This window comes from Aquila chrysaetos, chromosome 26 (genome assembly GCF_900496995.4).
Source record: "Aquila chrysaetos chrysaetos chromosome 26, bAquChr1.4, whole genome shotgun sequence".
NCBI classification, from domain to species: domain Eukaryota; kingdom Metazoa; phylum Chordata; class Aves; order Accipitriformes; family Accipitridae; genus Aquila; species Aquila chrysaetos.
In genome coordinates this window covers 1,613,169-1,632,137 of record NC_044029.1, presented here as the reverse complement: position 1 = coordinate 1,632,137, position 18,969 = coordinate 1,613,169, and the positions used below count along the sequence as shown (strand labels likewise).

Genomic DNA, 18,969 nt, shown 5'->3' with positions numbered 1-18,969 from the left:
CAAAGCCAGTTAACAACGTGGTAAGTGTTGTATGCGGGCAGGCTTTGCAGCAGAAATATAGCTGTAAAGTTATCAACATGAACTTGTTTGAACTGACATTATACTTGATCTATGGATATTCTGTGGGTTAAAAAGACAGCTTGAGAAAACAACATGCAACGCCAACAGACTATAAATAAATCAGGATTAAACCTAAAAGCTGTCTACAACAAGTTCATATATGACCTTAAAGGTTCTTAAGGCTCAAATATTGTTTTTCCTGCCAATATTGTTCTCGCTCTGCGAGGTTACAATGAACAAAATATATTTTTAAATCCTTCTTGCTGCACATTGAGAAAAGTAATTATTTGGCAACTCCAACTACAGCTCAACACAATGAAGGTCACAAAATAAAGCCTCCATCAATTAAATAAAAGTGTTTTCATAGAATTTTTATTTTCCATGTCTAGATACAAGTTCTTGCACAAATGAAACAGTTGTAACTGCTTCAAACTTTTTTTAAAACCCTTTTGCACCATTTCTGCTGTTCTAGTGAAAACAGCTGCTCATTTTCCCAACAATTGATACTACTGAAAAAGCAGAATCCCTCCCCTTAAAAATGGAAAAGATCATTACTAAAAGAATAAATTCAAAATGAGAGACAAAAAACATAAGTTACTTTAGGTTACACTACCGCCTGTATCAAAAGAAAAAGAAAAACACCACGACCAACAACAAAAATCAATACCCACATGCATTGCCATCAATTTCAGCATCCATTTAAATTTTAATCATGTAAAACAAAACAAACCCACTTCCACCACAAAAGCTTGCTTTGCAAATCTCACCACACTGAAGTGTTTTAAAAATCACATTCTACTTCAGTGTGGAAAACAAACCCAAAACCATATTGGCTCCATAAAGTCAACAAGTTTTCTGAATTGCAGCACCTCAAGGTGAGGGTCACATCTGAATCTCTATGCTACCTGTCCTAGTGTTAGAAATATAGAAGAGATGCCCACTTTTCTTCAGAACTGCTATTCACACAAACCACTTACTTTCATTGGCATGAGTGCAAGGAAGTCTGTGACAAGGTTATGAATTTTGCGAATGTAAAATTCCTCCTGGTAGAAATTTTCAGACCCCACAACTGATTCAGTTAGAAACAGGAAGACATTATCAGCAACTGCTAGCTCTGCCATTGCTTCATCTGCCTCAGTGAATTCTGCAAGAGCTGGGCAATAAAAATCACAAGAGGGGAAAAAATAAATTACAATTACCTGTTACCAAACGAAATATATTTCAGAATACCTGGCTGACATGCAAATTGACATGCTTCTATCAACTATGTTTTTCCTATTGTACAGGGAAACACCAGAATGGAAAAGGCAAGTTAATGTCAGGTGATGATCTCAATTTTCTTCGTTAGTAAGTGTTAAAGTGCATAATCCATTTACCCACTCAAATCTAAGGCTGTGAACCAAGAATCACAAACCAACCTTAATTAAACATCAATTATAATGTTTACATTTTCTTTAATAGATATTCTAGAGCAGACTCAATTCTGACCTAGTAGGGAGCCTGGAAAGATTGTGAAGTACAAAGAGAAAAAAAAAAAATTAAAAATAGATTTGTCCTCTCAAGATACTGAGGTTTAACATTTACAGATGTAAAAAGTCAGGAGCGTGAACCTATTCTTAATTTAAGTGTTCAAATGATACTAAGGCTGCTAAAATGCAATCTTTCACATTTTTCAGTACATTAAACTCTTTCACTTCAGTGAGACACTGCAATATCACTGTCTAATAACTAATTATTTCTAAATCTGTGTACTTCAATTCTCGACAACCAAACTCACATACTGAGAAAGCTTTAACAGAGTGTCAACAGTAATTTTATCATAAAGATAAATACTAACACTTCAAAAACGTAACAGATACTTTGACTTACACCACTTGCAAGATCTGAATACTAATATGAAGCAACTGCACTTTAGGGTAATTTACCTGTCACATCGGACAATTGGGATATTCCTCGTAATGCCAGCGCCCAGGCTAATCTAACAGTAGCTTGCAGGCCTGGTAATTTCCAAGGCTGAGACTCCTGAAGACGAGTGTGTATTGTTGCTATATACTGTCTTTCTGCTAGCAGAGGGAGCCGGTGCATCAAATCTTGAAGAACAGCAAAAACAAACACAACACCAACACCCAGTAAATGAATGTGAAAACAAACATGCAAAACCTTACCAATTTGTTACTGATCAATAACAAAATTGGTTAAAGAACAATTTATCCATCTGCACAACATATCTTCTTTGGGAAACCTGCCAGCATTACCTTCACGATCCTCTGTGCCTTGTTCCAGAAAGCTGACATCAAAGCAGTAAAGGAGAGCCATAAGAAGAGACAAGTTCACGCCATCCAATGAGCCATCAGCTTCCACTGTTACTTTCTCCAGGTAACTTATGAGGATTAGAGTGTCATCCTTACTCAGTGGTGACTGGCAGGTCCACACAAACAGACTTTCAGCCAAGGACTGTCGGCATTCTTTAATGAGGTCAGAAACCTTTAAAAGAAAAACCAAACAAAAAACAGTGAATATAAATATTCTGGCAACATGTTCAATTTCTCCTTCTCAGTCAATCAGTATGACTAGCTTAAGTTAAAAATTAAGGACAGCAGCTACAGAAAATGTTGGGCTTTTTTAGTTGCTAAATAACAGAAGGCACACTTCTGTTTGTTAAATGCATTCATATTCCCATGTATTTCATGTGAGGTGTGAGTAGATATCCTGCAATGACTACATGCAAACCAGCACCTCTGTCAAGGTCAGGAGACATCAATCTACACAGAACTTTTGTAGCTGTAAATGTGCCACACCAAAGTCTCATTTCCAGTCTCTAATACACAACAACACTGGTACTTATATCCAGATAAGGTCATAGCCTTCCCCCCTGCCCCAAGAGATGCCCTCAACTGACTATACAAATACCTAAATTTTAAGACACCGAGGAATATGAACAACATTTAAAATTAGAACTGTCTTCCCCCAGACAAAGTATTTATATCAACTTCAGAATGTAAACATAAATGAAATCTATCATCCCCTATTACATATGGAACAAATACCATGCCCAAAATAAAGACTACCAAGCATTTTCGTACTAAAAATATTTTTTTTCCTTTTAATTTGGCAAAATACTGCCATGCTATGATACAATTAAGTACAACGGCTCTTGAAAACAAAGTTTGTCTTTCTTCTAACAGTTACACCAAAAATTACCTGTTTTCAAAGAAGGACAAACATTTATTTAATTTAACTTCCTTGCTCCCCCCAAGCTGAGCTTTAACTGCTTCAAGTCTTATGAAAACAGTAGAAGTTAAAAAATAAAAAGCCACTAATGGCCTTTCATAATGGTATTTGTAAAACTGTATTTTATTTAGCTAAATTACGAGCTTCTAACAACATTCTTGCCCTATGCCCACTGTACCTGGTTAAATAAAAAACAAAAAACAAAAACAAAAAAAAAGAGCTATAAGCATTCTATCTCCAGTAAAATCACATGCATGGAGATAAAGAGAAAAATGTTTCAACATTTAACACAGCAAGAAATCTGCGCACAGACTCCAGCAGAATAATAGTTCTAATGAATACAGAGGGAAATATGGTAGTCCACCTAAAAGGGAAAAAAAAAAAAACTTCTAACATTAGAGCGTTAAATTAATTTTAAGGTAAAATTAAGGTAAATGAAGGTAATTTAAGGTAAATTAGAAGGATATTCTTTGCATAGTTTCTAGATTAACAGCAAAAGTGTAAAACTAGTTCTTTATTTGGTGGAAAACAGACTGACTGATTATAACCTAGAATAATTTTTAGACAGATCGCCCATTAGAAAGAAGTTCAGAAATTAAAACAATAATGTTTAAAATATTCCTACTAGAAACATACTCTGCAGTTAGTCACAGTCTCAATTAAGTTCAAGGATTACAAAAATGAGAACTCATTTTCAAGCAATTCTCACCATTAGAAATGCTTCTGTTCATATGAACACAATTGGATTATTAAGTTATTAATAATTTGTGAATTTTAGTTTGCTGGTTTTATTCCAACGGTGCTGATAATGGTAGTACTGACAGCAGATGATTTAATACAGAGTCTTTAGAATAAAAGTGAAAAAAAAAAGAAAGAAATTTACACATACTGCAAATATTAGGCTTACTTTCTTACTGTCCTTGATTACACTTCTTCACTAAAAATAAGGTATGCCCTAGCATCAGGGAGCAACAGCAAAACAAAAATGCAGGAAGTAATCTGGATCCCACACTGGCATAGCACAAGCTGTGGAGTAGTTATTATGATCCTTCAGACAGTAACAGAGCTTGCAAAGGCAGAGAACAGAAACTGGAAAGTTAAAAAAAAAAAAAAAAAAAGAAAAAGAAAAATCACTCCATATCGCTTAGCAGTCTAACTGTACTCTAATCTGTGCAGTAATTCAGAATAATATTCATACCCAGTGAATATTTACCTCTTTGCGATGTTTCTCACTGCCCAATCCTCGCTCTCTCTGGAGTTTATCAAATTCATTGTTCAAATCAATATGAGACACAAGAGTGAGGATCTTCTGAGTCAAACCCTGCTCCATTAGGTCATCCGTAAATCGTGTTGTCATGGTCATTAACTCTTGACTAAAACGGAAAGAACATAAATTTAACAATTAATCATACTATTCCCAGTCACAGAGGAAGTCTAAAATAACAAACCCCATCAAATGTATTTGCTGACAGAAAATGTCCAACTACATTATATACAAAAAGTAACTAAATGTGCATTGTTAATCAGTAAGCAGTTCCCTCTCAAAACTTTATGCTGCATGGATACAAAGTCTTTAGGTAACTGTAGGTAACTGTAGGTTCAAGAGCATGGAATATGAGAATACAACATGGATCAGCTAGCTAAGATCTCTGTCAAAAGGAAAAAGTACTATACATAAGATGTACACAACTCACAAGCTCACAGCCTCTTGAGCTGTGACTCATGTGGCTGTGGACAATGCAATTGTCCAATTACGTACACCCTACTGAAGTGGTGGAGCTAGTTCTAAAGTAATCATTTATTTTATGTTTCAGAATTTGTATTTACAGTAGAACACATCTTTTAATTTTTCTCTAGTCAAGCAATCACTGCGCATTGGAAGTAAACAGTACGTACTGTTTTCTTTTTCAAGTCAAAAAATGTTAGCATGTTACGTTCGCCAGTAAATAGTGCATCCATTTTAAGCAAAGGCAGGAGCACAATTCTCTGTTTTGCGGGACACGGGAAGTCAGAACACAGCAAGGGCAGAAACTCAAGTCTCTGAAATACTGAGTAATCATCACTAGTTAGAAGAACGCTGACTGAAAGGGTGTCTGAAGCAAAACACTGCTAAAAGGTGAAGTAGCATGAAAGAACTGAACGTAAAATGGATATCCTTATAATCCAATAAAAATATGTGTAAGAAGAAAGAACATTACGCTTAAAAAACAAACGTGAAAGCAGCTGCATCAGGTTATGAGAAACAAACAAATTTGAGAATATTTGTATTCCCTTGAGTCTAATCAGTCCTAAAAGCACTCAAAGCAAAGAGCTTTGATCAGCTCATCACCCTAATACAGACCTGAGTTCCAATGTCCACGTCTTGCCTTGGCGCGACTGGATGAGGGTTCGTAGTGAATTGGCAATGCATCTTTTCCCATCCCAGTACAACAGAACAGCCACTAAGCCTCTTGTAAGGCCAGGAAAATGAGGTTGCTGGTGTTCTCCTATTGAATGAAAATGCACAGTGTAGTCACAGGAAGTTGAACATACACACTTCGATAACAGCTCTATACCTTTGTATTTCTAATCGAAATACAAGTGTAGCATTCAAAGCAAACATGGTCATTCACGATCGCTTTGATTTGTTTCAGTTACTTAAAAGAAATCACAGACATTTTGGGTTCTATTATTAAAACTGATATTCAACTATTAGAACATCCAAAAATTTAAAAGAAATAGAAGTGCAAGTCCATAAATATCCTAGTCCAAATGGTATTTGCAACTGATATCTACCCATCTTAATAATCAATTCAAGCTGATTATCAGCAAGATCTCTTTTCTTTATTCAAAATAAAATTTCCTGTCTGAATTTACACCGAAAATTTAAGCTCAAAAGAGAAAGCGAGGCTGACTTGAAGATGGCTTTCCAAAGGTGACAAATTTACAAGCTAGTTATTTAATGAATTTTTAAAAAGTTAATGATGAACAGTAGCAAGTAATGATAACAATTATATTTTAATAAGTCTGAAATCAATTTTCTACATGCAAAGCATGTGTCACTTTCCAGAATACTTCTCTTCCTAATCAGTTACTAGATTATGATCCAAATAGAGTCACACATCAATGTATAACTAATACATAATTTGAAGAACCAGTATCTATTACACTGCTTTATGGAAAAACTCTCAATCAATTATCTTTAAACTATTTTTATATTCAGTGATAGAGAAAGCAAATCATAAAAAAACCTCAAATTATTCCCTTTTGCAATCACTGCGTAAAATATGAACACTAAGGTTCAAAACACTGTTATCGTATTACATTACAGTGACAGTAGATTTCTTTTTAAGAACATTCTATGTTAGGAAGCTAAGGCCTTGACTGAATCATGCATTCATGTTAAGCATACACTGAAATAAGAAGGGCCTATTTAAGTTTTATTTCTCCAGCTCTTAAATATTTTCCCTTCTCACCAGCTAGAAGGAGCTCAACAGCTGCCAATTCTCCGATATCAAAGAGGTCACTGAGGATAAAGGCTTCTCTGATGAGTTGCTCTGGCAAAAGCCTAGTTCCCTGCTGACCCTGGATAGCAACCCCTTCTGTACTTGCTTTCTGAATTTTCTCATGCTGCTGAACATTCTTTGGCTGCAAGAGAAACAAGCATCGGAAGTTATTCAAAATGGCAAGATCAAATACTGAATAAAGCTTTACACATTAATCCTTCCTCGCAAATACAGTTCTGACAGGTTAAGATGTCATCATAAAAACAAAGGCAGTGTTTTTAAACACAGAGATAGTGAAGGCATCCTAAAAATGCTTCACACTTGCACAGCAATGGGCTCTTCGTGGCAATGTACCAAAAATAATCTTATATAATCAGTGCTGACATTTAGTTTACACAGGATAATGGAGACTGAAAGTAAATTTTGATACAACTCTTCAACAGGAATTGGTATCAGCTCAATGAAAAACATCTGGGTCGTTGATCAGACATGTTGTGTTACTCCAAAGCACTATTTTCTACATCATTCTTTTTTCTGTTAAACTCAGATGCTAAAATGTACCGACAAAACTCTATAGCTGACTGTTAAATTTTCTAACCTATCAGTTTAAAAAGCCATCTACTGTTTCAGAAGTAACACCACCGAGAGAAGACATATTTCTAGTTGCTACCTTGTGATCCATCAGCCAAGAAACAGTGATTTTTCCACATCATCTCACATTCCTAACAAGACACATTCTATATTTTTAAATTCATGTGTTCACCTGTTCTGTGTGTTCATTAACCTGACTGGAGCATGGACCAAAACCAGAAAAAAGAGTTTTCTGCTTTATTTCACACACACAAGAGTAGCGAAAAAAGCTAATACTTGACTGATTGTCCTGATTTCAGCTGGGATAGAATAAATTGCCTTCCTAGTAGCTGATATAGTCCTATGTTTTTGAGTTAGGTATGAGAAGAATGTTGATAACACTGATGTTTTTAGTTGTTGCTAAGTAATGTTTAGTCTAAAGTCAAGGATTTTTCAGCTTCTCTTGCCCAGCCAGCAAGAAGGCTGGACGGGCACAAGAAGTTGGGAGGCTCAGCCAGGACAGCTGACCCAAACTGGCCAAAGGGATATTCCATAGTGTGTGATGTCATGTCCAGTATATAAACTGGGGGGAGTTGGCCTGGGGGTGATCGCTGCTCGGGGACTAACTGGGCATCAATCTGCAGGTGGTGAGCAATTGCATTGTGCATCATTTGTATATTCCAATCCTTTTATTATTACTGTTGTCATTTTATTAGTGTTATCATTATCATTATTAGTTTCTTCTTTTCTGTTCTAGTAAACTGTTCTTATGTCAACTCACGAGTTTTACTTCCTTTCCCGATTTTCTCCCCCATCCCACCGGGTGGGGGGGCAAGTGAGTAAGCAGCTGCTTGGTGCTTAGTTGCTGGCTAGGGTTAAACCACGACCCTGATGGATCATCAGATACTTTTACTATTCCTTTCAAAATAGCATTCAAATAATGAGAGAAAAAAAAATACGTTATACATAAAATTATCCTGTGCAAGACACAAAATAATACGTATTATTCAAGTTATTTGTGTTCTTACAGCAGAACAAGATTGCTATAACACATTTGTGTTATGTACTGTAAAAACGTAGAATGAGAAGAATGGTCAGGGCCTAAATGGTATGTAACACAACAATATGAGACAGAGTAAATCATCAGCTCTCCAACTCATTCCACAAGAGAGGATTAGTCCAGTACCGGATTTCTGAAGAGAGAAATGAAGTCAGATTTGTGTTTCTTTAAAACCTGGTCGAGGCGATGAATAGCTTCAGGTTGCCTTTTCCAAATGGCATTCATTACAGTCTGCCATATGTCCTTATATGGACCCCACAAGCTGGCAGCTAAAAGAAGAAATAAAACAATATATTTGAAATGGAGAAAGAAAGAAAACAAATTATTTATACACTATTTTCAATAAGTAGACTTTTTAAACTTACTGTTAGTCTCTGCTTGACAGTATAAACTTATGCCCATTAAGCAAAGCTTATTTTCCTTTCTTAAGGCACAAAAAAAATAACAACAGTGGTCTGATATAAAACCTAATTGCATTTAGGGAGCTAGAAAAGCAGAAAAGATGATGTATGCAGCTAAGTTCTGGCGACTGAAAGTCACCTTAAGCTCTGTAATCTTTCATCCTTATACGCCTAAGAAATTCCATACAATTTGGTAAGATTAAAGGATAACTAAGAACTGGACAGCAGACCTTGAATCTGAATGGAACTTGGCAAGGCAGGCTTCCTGTTCTCCATTTTTGACAGAAAAATCCCAAACAAAAAAATACCTAATATATGAGGGACTGAAAATGAACAGTAGTGCTATCAGAATTTGTCACACCATTGCATCAGTCTGCGTAGAATAAAATAAATTAAAAACCAAAAATGTAAGATTAAAGGCAACATTCCATAAGAAACAAAAATCCTAAGTGTAAGGATACTTCCTCTCATATTTTCATTTCTCATTTTAATTTAAAAAATAAATAAATACAAGTACTTTCAATCCCTGAGAAACACTTGCTGCTAACATTCCGTACAAGAGCTTCATAAAGATATGAATTTCCTTTACTAGAGATAGACAGATCAATATAAATAATTACCTGACTATGTTTAGAAGAGACCAGATTATTTCTGGAAGCTAGCAAGCACAAATATATTATATAAGAGAAGTCTGACCCTGCTCTAGAAATACAATCTCTCTTCTTCCTCAACACTGAAGTTTCCTTTCCATATTTCAAATCTGAATTTACTAGTACAGCTGAACAACCTCTTCCTCACTAGAAGTTGTATCATTCAGAACCCAAAGTCTGTAGCATGAAGACTGCAATAGAAGTTTCCTTATCATCAGATCTCATGAAAACAGTATACCAAACTAGCCTTCAGACTTCAGCCAGAATCATTGTCTAAACTGAAAACCTTAGAGATGGAAAATTATCCTTACCTCCTAGTATTAACATCCTATTTAAAAAAAAACTAAAAATTTTAAGACCCACATTAAACAAAAGTACCAAAATGTTTCCCTTGCTAAATACCATTTGTATTTGTGAAAATTTCAGATTCTACACACCACAAGTCACTGCTAAACATACCAGCTAAATTTATTACCAATTTTATTGTTTGCCTGCAAGCTACCACGTAACACCCACTGCCTGATTGCAGGTACGGTTATGTGTTTCTGAGCATCTACTGAGATAGTCCCTGACCCAAAGATATTATAAGCTAGCGGTGGTTTTTGCATGCTACAATTTTGCTAGTGGAAAAGCTACTTTAAGAAGTTGCTGCTCTCATTCATTCAGAGCCACTTGTTCCCAACAGTACACATGCCTGCTTCATTAACTCTGATGGACTCCACTATAAGTCATGTTAGTCAAATGATCCAAATTAAAGAAGGGGAGGAAGCAACATTTTCCAGAGTTCTTCCATTCTTGTTTTTAAAAATCAGAGTATTTCATCAACAGAGGTTACAAAGTAGCCCTGCTAATCATAAAACAACTGAAAGAATGAAAGAGCAATGCCTGAAGCACAGAGGGAAAGAACAAGTGGGCAGTGAACAGCAGAGACCTCTGAAACTGGCTGTTTCTGGAGAAATGATAAAATAGAACTATGCCTTGCAGAGTAGCCTACATACAAAAGATACTAGCATTTCACCTAAAACTGGCTTAACTTCCCCCCCCACTTCTTTTTAAAGTACAAGTTAACACTGTGGTATAAAATGAAGTACAGAGGCAACATTTTATCTTCACGTAGCTTGCTCTGACTAGCTCCAACCTTTAAGGTAAACCTGACTAGGTGCATCAAAGTCAAACATATCTGCACCTCTTCTTGACCAGGCTGCTTACATTAAGACAGCAAGCAAGAGGTAGCTACTCTGCTGTGAAGATGCCCCTCTTTTTCATACAATCAAGACATCACCTCAAAATAATGCAAAATGCTACGTGTATACCCTGAATAATAAAGGCAGCGTAAGCCAAGTCAAAGTGTAGCAAGTGAGCATGGAGACAAGAGCAGGTCTCAGAGCGAGACCCCTGGTTTTGGTCAGTTTTACCACTACCTGAGGTGTCTTGGAAGCGGCAAACCAAGTAAAACTTTGTCAGTTTTATTCTGTTGCAAAGGAATAAACCACACAAAACAAGAATAAAAACAAAACAAACCCTCTCACCCCAAACTCAGCACTAACAATAACTATAGTCATTTACAACACAACTAGCAGTGCCAGTAGAGCTGTATCCGAGAGGACAGCCTGTAAAAAAGGACAAATCCTCTGTCCTTTTTAAGCATCACAGTGTTTTAATCATACAATGTTACCCCTGCCTAGACAAATTCACTAAAAATAATTTCACACTCCAGACTGTAACTGGCTCTCCCACATAACTTCAGAGTTCAGAGATTTACTTCCACTTGAAATGGTCTTTTCACTCTTATTAAATTAGCGAGTCCAATAAACACCAGCAGCAATCCACAATGCCTGCCAAAAGCTGTTCAACTATTTTCCTGGCCCGTTTGTTTACTCTTGTCCCTGCAACATCATTGCTTTGCACCAACCCAAATACATGTACTGTAAGGCATTAAAACAAATAAAGAATCTAACTTTTCTAACTGAAAACTAATCCAAAAAAAGAGTTTATTTTCAGCAGGATCACATCTACAACGCAGTTTGCTCTGTGATGGCACAAGCTATGCTAGCACAAAGATGCAAGTATTGCAGAGAAAGGAATTAAGCAACTGGGATGGAAAAAAAGGTTGGACTTTAGCAACCATGCTGACTTTTTCCCACTTATGCTGTTTCTATTATTATTACAGTTTTAGTTTTAGCGTCCCATCTGGGGCAGCAAGGAAGGACAGGCTGGGTCGCTTCTTTTAGCAACAATAGCAGTTGACGCTTATGCCCGAACTTTTTGCCAACTTATAGACTTAACCATGCTATATCTGTCCCCACAAACAATATACTATAACCCAAGGCAAAATCTTCATTAGTTCTAGTGCCACATCTGCTTTCATTTTTATCTAAGCTTTCATGTACAAAACTCCTTCTTCTCCTATTTTTTTTTTTTTAAGTTATAAGACTACAGAATCTCTGGCCATGTAATCCATACAATAAAGCATAGTCTCATTTGAACTACTCCAATTTTCACTTTAACCAAGCCACATTTCAATGAAGGATCTTTGCTTTATTACTGCTTTTCTGTGAGGGGGCAGGGATGCAATTGATTCAATTAGATCAAACTATCTTCTCTGTAAGATTTACTCCTTGCTTGACACAGGAATGGAGCTTTTAATTTTATTAACTAGTCACTATGACACACACCACCCACCTTAGTTACAGACCTTTTGGCCATGCCCATATTCCAGTCACAACTGCTTTTCAGAGGGTCTCCATTCTCCCTGTATTAACCTAATGAATCTCAACAATGCAAATGCAACATTTTGCACCTGAGACAGAATAACTCCATGCAACAGTACAGGCTGGGGACCAAGCAGCTAGAAAGCAGCTTTACAGAAAAACACCCAAGTGTCCTGGTGGACGGGAAGCTGAACACTAGCCAGCAGCACATCCTCATAGCAAAGAAGGCCTCGATGCACCGGGCTGTATTAACAGAGTTGCAGCCAACAGGTGTAAGGAAGTGATTATTTAGGGATCTCTGAGAGTCCTTCACTCCAGTACCGTGCCCAGTTTTGGGCTCCCCAGAGCAAGACACTGAAACAGAGAGCCAGAGAACAGGATGAATGAGGAGAGGCTAAAAGAACTGACCTTGTTCAGTCTTACGAGAAGAAGACTGAAGAGGGATGGGAGATTTGTCATCTTCAACTACTGAATGGCACTATACGCAGAAAAGAGAGACAAAGGTACCCCAGGAGAAGATGAGCAGCAACAAGATGCAATACCAAAACTTCCAATTAGCCATCAGGAAAAAAGAAATAATTACTGTGAGGGTGGCCACACTTTGGAACAGAGGCCCAGTGAAGCCTTTGGGAGGATCTTCATCCTCACGAGTATTCAAAACTAGTCTAGATAAGGCCCTGAGCCACCTGATTGAGCGGGCCTTGCTTTAAGGAGGGGAAGAGAAGGAGTGCTGGGCCAAGTGACCTCCGAAGTTATTCTCTGATTATCTAGTCACTTCCTTTTGTATTAGACTTACTCCCCAGTCATACCGGATAAGCGCTGCCTCGGTAACCTAAAACTGCTCCTTGTGACAGGCTCCGAAAGGACTACGGGTGTTCCTGATACTCCTAATCCTTAGCAACACTCAACGCAAGAGGAACCAGCTCAACATCTCCAGACTCCTTGTGCAGCACGGAGCAAAACTCAGGACGTCCTTCTTCCTTTCCCTTTTACTGCACACAGCATTGAGAGAGGAGCGCAATCCAGAAGCGATGCTTAACCACACGTGCACCCAGTTACCACAGCCCTCTCGAACCGAGCTGGCCTTTGCCACCCCACGCCGCCAGCTTCACGCACTCCCCGCCGGGACCGGCCAGGCACGGCGGCAGCTCTGACCGCGGAGCTCCATCGCCTGTGCCCGACCCGCGGGCCCCGGGTGCCCCCGCGGGGGAGGAGGCCCCCACCGGAGGCCGCGCTCCCCACCGCCCGGCCCGCCGCCCCGCGCCGCCTCCTCACGCCCGCGGCTCTCTGAGGAGAGAAGGGCGCGGGACCGGCGGGGAAGACGACGGAGCGCGCACCGCCGCGGAGGAGAACGGAGAGCCGCGGCCCCGCGCCCGGGTTCCTCTTACCCGAATTTACCGCCAACGGCGCCGCCATCTTGGCGAGAGGGAGGCGCGATGGCGGCGCCGCCGCCCGAGGAAGGCCCGCCGACAGCCCGGGCTGCCCGCGGCGGCGCCTCCCGGGGAGCGGGGGGGCAGCGCCCCGCCGCGGAGGACGGGAGGGGGGTCCCGCGGCTTCCCCGCCGTTCCCCGCTTTGAGGCGGCCCAGCCGGCGAACGTTAACTAGATGGCCGTTTCCTCGCCGAGGGGCGGGCCGGCGGCCGGGGCAGGCCGGCGCGGCGGGCCCTGCTCCGCTCCGCGGGCTGACGGGAGTTGTGGTCGCTGGGAGGGGCGCGGAGCCCCCGGCGGCGGGCTGGGCGGCCGCCGGTCACGGAGCGATCGTGCGCGGGCCGGCTTCGCGTGGGTGTTCGAGGCTTTTCGAGGTGGCTGCGGGCCAGGCAGAGCGCCGGCGTTCCGCAGTCCCGCGTCCGCTCCTCCGCTGTAAATAAGGCATCGCCTCGGCGCCCTGCGGTTTGTCTTCTCCCCCCTCCTTCTCCGTGCCAGGCTGAGGGGAGGCTTTCCTTCCCAGCCCTGCCCTCTCACCCGTGTTCACTGAATCAGGCAAAACGCCTGAGGACACTGCACCGGGAGGTAAATTTATTAGAACGCTTTCAATTTTATTTTTTTTTTCGGTTAAAAAAAAAAGTGCTACTATTGTTTTTTCAAAACCAGAATGGTTTCAGACTGAAGTCTTCAAACAAAAAAAAAAGTAATTTGTAAATGTTTCAATGATGGATGATCCTTACACAGATAATTAAAACAGCACTGATCACTTAAAACCAGTAAATTTAAGTTTCTTGTTCAACTTTGTTAGCAGGCGTGTGGCATTTGAAATTCGTGTTTCTTGGGCTTTGATCGGTGAACTAGGGTTTACGATCTTGTCTAGAAAAAAAAAAAACAGCCCTGATAAGGGTTATCCTGTGAAGAAAGCTGCATTTAAACTCAAAGTAGGTGCAAGAAAAAAGTACCAGGAATGAAGAAAACAATGCAAAAAGGACATTTGTACATGTATTTATCTGGAGCTAAGGAACAAATATTAGCACCTTAGAAGTATCCCATATCTGAAGTCAATTTACCACCCTCTGTCCCAGTAGTAATCAAGTCTCCTCCAGAAATTCCCTCCTCTATTACCTTGAAGATAAAAGATTCTGCCAAAAGTACATATTCATTTTTAGTGCCAATGGTTTCCCCTCTTGAACTTTATTAAAACAGTATTTCATGGTTGCAAAACCACGTCCAATGAACAAGAGCCATGGGAAATTGGCAAAATAACTATCTTTGCTTCTCTAGATCTTCCCTATAATGGGATGGCAGAGGGGGCAATACAGAGAGAGCAGTGGTCCTGGGGTGAGAGTGAATTGGCAAGGCAGTTATAAGAAAAAAAAAGACAGAAACCAGAGAAACAGTTTCACAAGGATTAGCCAGAAGAGAAAGAGGAGAGAGAAAAGGAAATTTAAAGGGGCAGGGAAGTCTGTCCTGTCAAGAACAGCTCCTCTCAGAGTTCAATAGATGAATCCATTCTCATTAATTCAGCCTAATTTGTTCTTTTAGTCAAAGAGCTCGTATTTCCTTGAGACTTCTCGTTTCCTGCTCTTAAACATGAACCAGAACAGACCTATTGCGATGAGAATGATAGTGAATTATTTATTTTATTCTGGGAAAGGAAGAGTGCCAGGCAGGAGGTGAAAGCAGAAAATAAGTGAAGTTATTCCACAAGCAGCAGAACTAAAGCAGCCTCGGTACCTGGGTACGGCATTCCTGTATCTTCTCCCATGTACCCATCACTGCAAAGCCATAGTTCTGCTCCTACGCTGCCCATGTGCCACCCCAAGACCCATGACTATGAAAAGCAGGTATCATGATAAATTTGGAGACGCATATGCTGATCGCCTGGCTACAGCAAACATAATGCATAGCTTGAGGTTTTGCTTCAGCCTTTCCAACCACAGACGTCCTAATTTTGATCTTTTTCCTTTTTACATTCCCTGATTTTCACAATGTGAGGACATAAGTTTTTGAGCCCTTTAGCCCTTGATCAGATTAGGTTGGAATTGGTTCAGGAATTGCAACAGGTTCAAAAGTTACTGAAAAAGTTTGGCAGACAGAGTGTGATTTCCTAAGCCTTGTTTCCTTAAGAAACGAGACTTTAAAAAAAAAAAAAATAGAGAGAAAAAGAAATAAATGAATCCATTTTTTTTAAAAAGCCTTTCCCAGGCATTAAGAGCTGTCATATTTCTTTTGGCATTCAGATGCAGCCAGATTGCACACACTTTTTTTTAATCTCTGTTGGAGGAAAAAATCCTTTCTAACCACTGCAGATTTAATATTTTAAATTTCCAGATAATTCTTTCCTCTCCTTGCCAATTGGCCAACGGTCACATAGCAACATGGAGAAAAAAAAAAACCCACCCTGAAAAGAGTAGATGGCATGGGGTAGGTCACTGGGCAGCTGAACTTCAGAAGAAAAATACCACATTTAGCTCCAGCTGCACAGCATTTATTATACTCTTTCTCTGTCAGCAAGGTGATATTTTAATGCAAAATAGTTGTGACAGTACAGCTCCTAGTATGGGTGATGTAAGAGAGGTATCTAGATACACCATACCATACATTCTGCACATACTTATATTGACATAACTGCATCCATCCATGCTTTGATGAGTAGGCAAGTCCATGAATAGTAATGCTTTGCTTATCCTCGCTTTATTTGCTGTCCTTTAATTTAGGATCTTATTGTTTACCTAGGATCACTGGCTGGTTTGGTAGACTATTTTTGCCATGTCACTATAGGGAAAGAATACCTCATTCCTCTTCCTAACAATAGTTCTCAGCAAGTTCTCCAATACAGCTGGGTTCAGTGAGGGACACCAGCTTCTTTCATCCTTAATTACTAGACAGAAATCTGCGAAGTATCAAAGGTAGGCTGACACTAAATGCCTTGGATGGATATTAATTCCTCTGGATTCCAGGGAAAGGAGGTCCCAGATCGCCTGTGGGGTAGCAAATTCTGCTTGTGCGGTGGGAGACCTTCGTGTAAGAGATGTTATTTTCTGTAGGCGGAAATAACTACTAGTAATAATTAAAATGAGCTGCACAATGGGAACCTGCTCTTTGACTGGACTTCTAGGTGGTTTGTGAAGTACTAGAGGTATAACATTCTTAATTTTAATAATACTAACTAATAATAATAATAACACTGTGGTTCATAGCCAAATCACACATCAAGATATGAAGGTAATGACGATGATGATATAATTTCTTTATATTTTATTATGATCAGGAAGAATAATTATTAGCAAAAAAAGCATTACTCAAACACCCGAGAGGCCATGCTTAATTTCCTACCTTTAGAGTGTCATCATGATCACATCCTGCATGATGGAGTAAAATGCAAATTAAAAGGCTTTTCTGCATTGCAGCTGAAAAAGATGCCTTGTAGAAGTGCATCTACATAAATAGACCAGTCTTCACATTGTGAAATATGCCTCCTTACCCAAAAAGTCAAAAGCATTTCTGGCTACTGATTAGACCATAAAACTTCCTTGAGCTCTTATTTTGACTGACACTAACTCTGTCTGTGCATCTCAGCTTACTGGTCTGTAAAAATGGGTATAACATTTCACAGCAGGCCTGGAATGCCGATTGACTGGATCTTTAGCCTGGCCCCATCTGAACAGAGAAAAAGAATGTGTTTTTGGGTTACGTTAAGTTGGCAGAGTAAAAAAACTGAATTCTCTTATTGTGCTGGCTAATTTTCCTGAAAACTTCTTAGCTGGCTATAATCTTGTCTTTGTTGCAAAAAGCATGTTTTATACTCCGAGATAGTTAGCTCAGTGTCAAATCTTAGAATAAAGTCTAAGACCTTTCCCTGCAGCGGTTCTCAACAAAATAACTTCATAATTTCTCTGTCTTCCATCCTAGATGTTTCTACTGTCACCATGGTATCTAAGCTCATCACAGAAACTGTGCAAGGTTGTTGCTAGCTTGGGTAAGCAAGTGGTTTATCTAGTCCAAGGCAACAAAGAGCTACATGTTCTCAAAGTTATATGAATACCTTCCTCGGGGTCTGGGAGCAGGGGGAGAGGAGCTGAACAACGGCGAGTGCTGCCCTTCCTGTGTAGGTGAGGACAATTATTGATTATAGGCATCTGACCAGAAATGAATGCCTTGATAAACAGTATCAGTGATTTTCCTGCTTGACAATTGAGTCTTTATGATCCCTGTTCAGCCTTCAGAGGTAAAATGAAAATACTGTTCTTGGCTGTGTGATGTATTGTGAGTTAATTTTTTCCTAATTCCTGCTTTGGAGCCCTTAGAGCTATCCGTCTTGTTGTTCTTTCTGCTCTACCCCGGAATGAAGAATAGCTTTTCTTTTTTGTAATAATTTCTCCATTCAGCTTCTGAAGGGAACGAGGCAGTTACTAGCCGGGAGATAATCTGATTATTGTAACGATGTAGCTGCTAGTAATTGACAAGAGGTGGAGAAACATACAACAGGGGAAATGATGGAAAGACAAAGTACGAGCAAAGTGGAGATATTTGATATAGTAAGTAGAAGTGTTGGCACATCAACTGCCTTATTGATATTCATTCTGTTCAGTGATTTCTGTATCAGATTTACAGATGGTTGATGTTTTTGATAGTTGCCAGTTCCACAAATTCAGGCTTTGTCCTGAAATTCATGCTGAGCTCTTGCCGAAGCATGTTGTATGTATTCTGCAGGCTGAATTATACACTTATTGCATCCTTTTGGGTTCCCATCAGAGAATGGATGTGTTGGAATAGGTGTAAAGCTACAGAAGTACGAGGTCACTTGGGCAGCACTGAAGGTGTGTAAAGTTGCACAAAAATGTCTGTGCCAAGAACGTAAAGCACAGGGTTTCTGTAAGTGGATATAGTACAGGAGATGGGAGAGGAAGTATCTTGACAGTCAGTCTGAGCTAAATTGGAAGAAATCATTACTTTATACTTACAAACTGAGTGAATTTGATATGGGAACCAGTGAGACTCAGGAAGAAGGGCATCTCGCAGTACCATCTCTACTGTAATGTAAAATTGCTTCACAAATTATACTACCATTCTGTTAATTATCTTCCTAGCACTGTCCACTTCTTTGGAGTTCTCTGGGTACAAGATAAGAAGCTCCTGTACACCAAAGATGTGTACAGAATTTGGCTTGTGCACTTCTGACAGTCAGTTACTGAAATATTTTCCGTGGCCTGATGTTCTGAGATACTTTGTTGGAAGGAAAGCCCTGTTTGAATACATAGCATAAGAAAGGGTTTGCTTTCTGCTCAAGTCTATTTTTGTTTTGTTGAAGTTTCCTGAGGATCAGGGAGAATTATCCTCAGGAGCAAGAATCTGAAGGAAATGGACTGAACAA

The 18,969-nt window shown here is 39.5% G+C and overlaps 1 protein-coding gene across 1 annotated transcript in view; it reads right to left on the bottom strand.

Moving 5' to 3' along the window:
• Positions 1-13,675, bottom strand: part of NUP205 (nucleoporin 205) — a 55,108-nt gene extending 41,433 nt beyond the window's left edge. Inside the window, exons 1-8 of the mRNA XM_030002954.1 lie at positions 13,557-13,675; positions 8,533-8,675; positions 6,747-6,918; positions 5,633-5,777; positions 4,505-4,664; positions 2,316-2,544; positions 1,986-2,150; positions 1,038-1,213 (exon numbers count right to left, since the gene is read on the bottom strand). Coding sequence (XP_029858814.1) covers positions 1,038-1,213; positions 1,986-2,150; positions 2,316-2,544; positions 4,505-4,664; positions 5,633-5,777; positions 6,747-6,918; positions 8,533-8,675; positions 13,557-13,584 — 1,218 coding nt within the window. The 5' untranslated portion in view covers positions 13,585-13,675. The remainder of the gene's footprint in view (positions 1-1,037; positions 1,214-1,985; positions 2,151-2,315; positions 2,545-4,504; positions 4,665-5,632; positions 5,778-6,746; positions 6,919-8,532; positions 8,676-13,556) is intronic.
• Between the last annotated feature and the right edge of the window lie 5,294 nt (positions 13,676-18,969).